This window comes from Mixophyes fleayi, chromosome 2 (assembly GCF_038048845.1).
Source record: "Mixophyes fleayi isolate aMixFle1 chromosome 2, aMixFle1.hap1, whole genome shotgun sequence".
Lineage (NCBI taxonomy): Eukaryota > Metazoa > Chordata > Amphibia > Anura > Limnodynastidae > Mixophyes > Mixophyes fleayi.
This window is the reverse complement of record NC_134403.1, coordinates 113890468-113896624: the sequence shown is the minus strand read 5'-3', so window position 1 is coordinate 113896624 and position 6157 is coordinate 113890468. Positions and strand designations below refer to the sequence as shown.

General features: G+C 52.2%; 1 protein-coding gene across 1 annotated transcript; it reads left to right on the top strand.

The window, feature by feature from the left end:
- The first annotated feature begins 523 nt into the window (after positions 1–523).
- On the top strand, positions 524–4175 carry LOC142141398 (uncharacterized). Its single transcript, XM_075199840.1, has 2 exons — positions 524–2749; positions 2973–4175. The coding sequence occupies exons 1-2, from the start codon at positions 982–984 to the stop codon at positions 3281–3283; spliced, it is 2079 nt and encodes a 692-aa protein (XP_075055941.1). The 5' UTR covers positions 524–981; the 3' UTR covers positions 3284–4175.
- The last annotated feature ends 1982 nt before the right edge of the window (positions 4176–6157 follow it).

The following is a 6157-nucleotide window of genomic DNA, read 5'->3' as shown; positions in this document are numbered from 1 at the left end:
TGGGGTTGTTGGAGTTGTTTGTACATAAATAAAATGTTTGAGTAATGTAGAAGATAAAGGCCCCTAAAATGTATTTATATACTGTTAATTATTTAAGCATAAAATATTACACACATGAATGCAGTATTTTCATTTTCCACTGTGATAACTATAATATTTAGAACCTATTTGCAATTAATTTGACCATTTTTTATGAATGAAGTATTTTTTTGTGCGCAAGCGCTAACACCTTTTATTTGGATGTAAAAATATATATTTTATAGTGTATTTGGACAGCAGAACTAGATTGTATTGTTTGAACTCCAAAGAAAAACTCCAGGTCTACATTCAGACATGCAAGGTACAAGCTCATCGCAGTCTTATCAGATAACGACAAAGAAATGCCGATGTGTTATTCTGGATGTGCTCTCTGCCTGTGTCTTGCACATCTGTACAGAATCACGGGGATTTAAAGGTATGACTTCCACACACCGCACAGCATGGGAGCAGTTCTACTGCTGTCTTCATGACCTTTTCTCATGACAAATGAGGCTGAATAGGACGAATGCACTTAAAGGGCGACAGGGTTTGTAGTAAGCTGTACAAATACCTGAAGGTGTTAACATGGGTTGGCCCGACCAATGTGTAATCCAGTGGGAGGGACCTTGATTGATATAGGAGGCTGCACTTCCTGTTCTGGTTCATTCCACAGCACAAGATTGCCTGGGAAGGAAGACATCAGAGAGAGAGAGCAGATAAGTACCTGTTTCTTTTCCTATCTTTGCCTTTTCCCTCTCCTTTTCTTGTCAGCTTTTCCTCCTGCCCTCTGTGTTCAATCATTTCCTTCTGCCTTCCCTTGTTTCCCTCCCTCTCCTTCACCTGTTTCTTTTTTCCCCTGTTTATTCCCCCCTTCCCCCCCCTTTTTTTCCTTTAGTTAATTTTTTGTTCCTTGTCCGTTTTCTCCCCTTCATTTTAGCTTTCTCCCCCACCAGCGTTTCCATCATGCCCCGTCCACGCCGCCCCACCTCCCGCCCTGTCCGTTACAGGTCCCCCTCTCCCCGGAGCACTGAGCGCCATTTTGTAGGCCCCACCCCACCCCCTTCTCTCCCGGCGGCGGCCGCGGGTCCCCCTCCTCCTCCACAGCGTGAGTCCAGTATTCTGGCTCACGCTTCCTCACCAGGGTCCTCTGGCACAACGGTGCTTGATAGCGGGCGGCGGGGTCGCTCGACCCGGCCGGCGGCAGCATCTGGGTCGCGCATGCGCAGACCCAGGCCGCCAGCCTGCTCTGCTGTGGTCTCCTCAGCCAGCGGCAGCGGTGGGGGGGATATGCCTGCGGGTGCCCCTGTGTCACATACAGCTGGAGTCATGCCTGCATCAGCCCAGGCTGCATATGTTTCCCCATCCAGGGGCAGTGCTGGGGAGGGTAGAGTGGGGGTAGGTAGCGGCCCGCTGGTTGAGGAAAGGGGATCCGGCTTGGGGGTGTTTATCCAGTGCCCCATCACACCACCCATCTCGGCCCGCAGGGGGGACATGCAGACCTATAATCCCCCTGCCCCTCATCAGTTGCATTTCCCGCCCAGCCCCTTTTTACCCCACAGTGGCAGGGGTTCTTCTTGGGGGGCTCACCATGGGGGGGCTCCTTTGTTTGACATGGGCCCATTTAGACCATACACACCGGGGACGGACAGGGTCCAGAGTGTCAGGCTGGGACAAAGGCACGTGGGATCAGATAGGCCCAGTAGGGGGAACATGGAAGTTTTTGGGGACAGCCCCTCGGCGCCTGTGAGGCCCTCTCTTTCCCGCCACGTTCTTCCAGCAACAGGCGAGTGGACGTACAGGTCCCGGCGGGCCCCATCGCCGTCTGGAGCGTATGCCAGCACCAGTCAATGTAGGCCAGGTCCCACGCGAGATAATCTAGCATACGATTACCATCATTCCAGCGGCGGTAATACGTCTCAATGGTCCCCTCCGAGGCGCACCCAGTCCAGACCAAGTGGGTTTTTCGAGGAACCATACCGGGCCCCGTACGACGAGGTCCCCCCTCAGCGTCGGGTCATATCGGGGGGTTACTATAGCCCGTCACCTATTTTGCCTTCCAGATTAGATCCCTCTGGCCCAGCCTTGGGATTGGCGCGGCGGCGTCTGGACTACCTTCCCAGATCTCAGCTTACTGCTCCACTTTGTGTTTCAGAGCCTGTGGTCGCGAACCAGGAGATGAGGGCTGTCGGTGGAGGTCGTTCCGGGTCCGAGTCTCGAGACCAGAGGTCGGCAGGGATTCGTGTGGAACCAATCCCGGGATCAACAGATGCCCAGCCGGGGTCAGCCAGTGTTGTGGAGGCACCAGTCGCGGCCGGGAATCCTGCTCCTCATGGTGAGTCCGTTTCTGGTACCACACACGATGTACAGTTGTTAGGGTCACCGGTTCTTTCCACGAGCAGTGGTTCCTCAGATTCGGGCGATAGGCCCAGAAAACTCATCAAGCTATTGGAAACTAAATTGCTAGGTAAACGCAGCAAACAGGCACCGCAGTCGGGGGGCGAAGACCGGATGGTGGCTAGGAGTGATTTAGGGCAGGTTGAAACCCTAGAGATAACCCACGGTATTAGGCCGAGTGTACGGGATAGGATTAGACGCGGAAAGTATGTGGACATGTTCGCCCTGACAGGGGAGGGAAAGAAGGCTCTTGCCGCGGCTTTTGAAAGGTCCGGAATGGGGGAGGATAGGTTCAGATTGTTTACTAGATGGTCGAATTCCTTCTCTATTTTTGCTACTATTTACCTGGAAACTAGGCCCGGTGAGCAGGATGAGTTGTGGAGATATATGCATCTTATTAGCGGGATGGCGTTAAAAGATGGCCCCTCAATCTGGGGAGCATATGACGAGCCCTTCTGCGGGCGGATGAGCGGTCGCGAGAAGCTCCCGCTGGGGTCAAAAGACATAGACACCTGGCTGGAACTCATGAGACCGAGCAGTCAAGGGGCCGAGGGTTACACGGGCAGGAGGTTTTAAGGGCCGGGGAGGGTTCAAGCAACCCTCCCCACAAAAGGTCGATGTTTTGATTTCAATGCAGGCGCCTGCCAGCGAGGCACATCATGCCGATTTAAACACAATTGCACGGCATGCGGAGGTCAGCATCCAGCCACCGAATGTGCAAAGGCCCGACGGAGTGGGGGTAGTGGAAGAGGTGCAAACCCAGCTGTGCCGAGTCAAGGGTCCATCGCCAATTAATTCGGCTGAGCTGGACAAATGGCTCGCTTGGTTCCCAGAGACACCGCTTCTCTCATACATGACGGTTTTCACATAGGTTTTAAATTACCAGTGCAGGGCAGCATTTCTACGGCGACGCCGATCAATTTGAAATCGGCGCTCGCTCTCCCGGAAGTCCTAGACACTAAAATCGCGAAGGAGGTTGGTCTGGGTCGCATGGTGGGCCCTTTCCCGCTTCCTCCCATTCAAAATCTTATTCTGTCCCCGGTAGGGGTAGTACCCAAAAAGACAGCGGGTAAATTCAGGTTGATACAGCACTTGTCGTACCCGGCTGGCTTGTCAGGGAACGACGCTATAGACGCCACCCTTAGTTCCGTAAATTATCAATCGTTTGAATCCGCACTGGCACTGGTGCAGGAATGTGGGAGGGGAGCCCTGTTAGCTAAGATCGACATTGAGTCGGCTTTTCGGTTACTGCCCCTTCACCCGGAGTCGTATCGATTCATGGGTTTTTCGGCATCGTGGTGGATACTATATCGATCGCTGTCTGCCTATGGGATGTTCGATATCCTGTGCGCTATTTGAGAAGTTCAGTGGCTCCTTGCATTGGTGCATTCAGGCGGGAACGGGGTGTCGGTGGATCGCACACTATCTTGATGACTTCCTAGTTATCGGGCCTCCTGATTCCACTTGTTGTCGGGATACGCTTTTTTCCACTGAGGCTCTCTTTAGGGTGCTAGGCGTTCCCATTGCCGCGGATAAAACGGAGGGTCCAGCCACGTGTCTCTCGTTCCTTGGAATTGAGATCGACACGGTGGCCGGGATTTGCAGGCTCCCAACTGATAAAGTGTCCAAGATGTGCGAAGCTATTGCAGAAGCGTTGGAATCCAGCTCCAGCCCGCTCAGACAGGTTCAGTCCCTGTTAGGGAGGTTCAACTTTGCCTGCCATGTGATTCCCATGGGTAGAGTTTTCTGTAGAAAGCTACAGAGCCACTGCAGGGAGGAGCAGGCCGCATGCGGCCGTGCGTCTCTCTAGGGTTATCAAGGACGATTTGCAGATTTGGCTCACCTTCCTCAGTGATTTCAACGGGACACGAATATGGCCTTCACCACCCGTAACAAACGTTAATATTGACCTGTTTACGGATGCTTCCGGAGCATGCGGCTTCGGTGCTTACCTGGACGGGCATTGGTGCGCGGAAAGCTGGCCGGAGGAGTGGCATAGGGTAGGAATTACCAAAAATTTGTTGGTCCTGGAGCTATTTCCTATTGTCGTGGCAATTGAACTGTGGGAGTCCACGTTGCGGGGGAGGCACATAGTTTTCTGGTGCGACGGTTTGGGGGTGGTCCAGTCGATCAATAAACAAAGCGCATCCTCCCATCGTGCAATATCTCTGCTGCGCCACCTAGTGTTGCGCTGCCTGCAGTACGATATTTCTTTCAGGGCTAGACATGTACCAGGGGTGCAAAATAGTTTGGCCGATGCTTTGTCCCGAGGACAATGGAGCAAGTTTCGTAGTATGGCTCCCCAGGCGGACAATGTTGGTATTCCGTGTCCCTCTTGTGTTTGGCAGATCATCAAGCCGGCATAAGGGGGCTCGTAGAACAGGCGGTAGCCCCTTCCACCCTGAGGACGTATCAGGTATCATGGAGATGGTGGTCACTATTCAGCGGGCAAAAGATCAATCTGAGGCAGGTCAGCGTGATGCTATGTTAGCATTTATGTGGGAGAGCTATTCCAAAGGGGAATCTAGAGCCTCTATGGCGTCTACTTTGGCGGGGATATCTTTCATGGCCAGGCTGCAAGGTTACACGGATGTCACAAAGGGGTTCATGATCAGTAAGGCCCTAAAGGGGTGGGCTAGGGCTAGACCCTCACAGGCGGATGCGCGCTTGCCTATCACCAACAATATTCTGGACCAGTTGATAGGGACCCTGGGAGGGATTGCAGTTGATGAATATGAGAAGACCTTATTTAGCACTGCGTTCTCTATGGCTTTTTCGGTGCTTTTCTGGTATCTGAATTGGTGGCTAAATCCAGGGGGCATCAAGAGTCAGGTTGGAATGCAGAGCATGTCAGCTTATGCGGAGGGGTGGTTTCAGGTAAAATAATTAGATCTAAAACTGATCAGAGTGGCAGGGGAGCATGGGTTCAGTTAAATAGGCAGCCTAATGGTAACATCTGCCCGGTTAATTTAGTGTCACGGTTTATGAATATGAGACCTCAGGCTCGTTTGTTTTTATGTCACCATAACGGCATGCCCATGACGAAATATCAATTTTCGGCCATTATGCAGAAGTCCCTACAGTCATTAAATCTAGCAGTTCTATGTACGGAACGCATTCGTTCAAGATCGGGGCGGCCACGTCTGCTGCTTTGGCGGGATCCTCCACTGAGACGATAAAAGCTCTGGTCCGCTGGAAATCCACGGCTTATAAATCTTATGTCAGGATTGACAATGTTGATGTTTAAATGTTTTGTTCCACTAATCAAAAGGTTGCCTTGCAGTTTTTCTTTTTCTACAATTTCACTCTCTTATTGTTACCCTAACCACCCCCACTGCCCTCCCCTACCCCACCTTCTCCCTCCATTTGGTGGGCTACCCTGGGCTTTTCCGCTCGTCGCTTTGAAGCAGGGGCGCGAAGGGATTTTCACCCGGGTTTCCCTGGGCGTAAGTCCTGATTAGTGGTGTGCTGCCGGGGTTTTTCCGGGTGTTGTTTACCTTCGTCTGGGTGGCCTGCTCCCCATTTGTGTTCCTCTTCCCTGATCCCCCTCTGTTGTACGGTTTTCCCCTATACTATCCTTCTCATGCTTTTATGCTATGCCTGGCCTGTCTTCCAAATTATGGTGGCATGTTTGTAACAATGTTTTTCTGATTCCAGGTGATGGTGTTACAACTAAGATGGTGTGGATCATGGGTCATTCCTTTGTGTTCTGGGCCGCTGGACACCCCAGGTCTAACAGTATGCC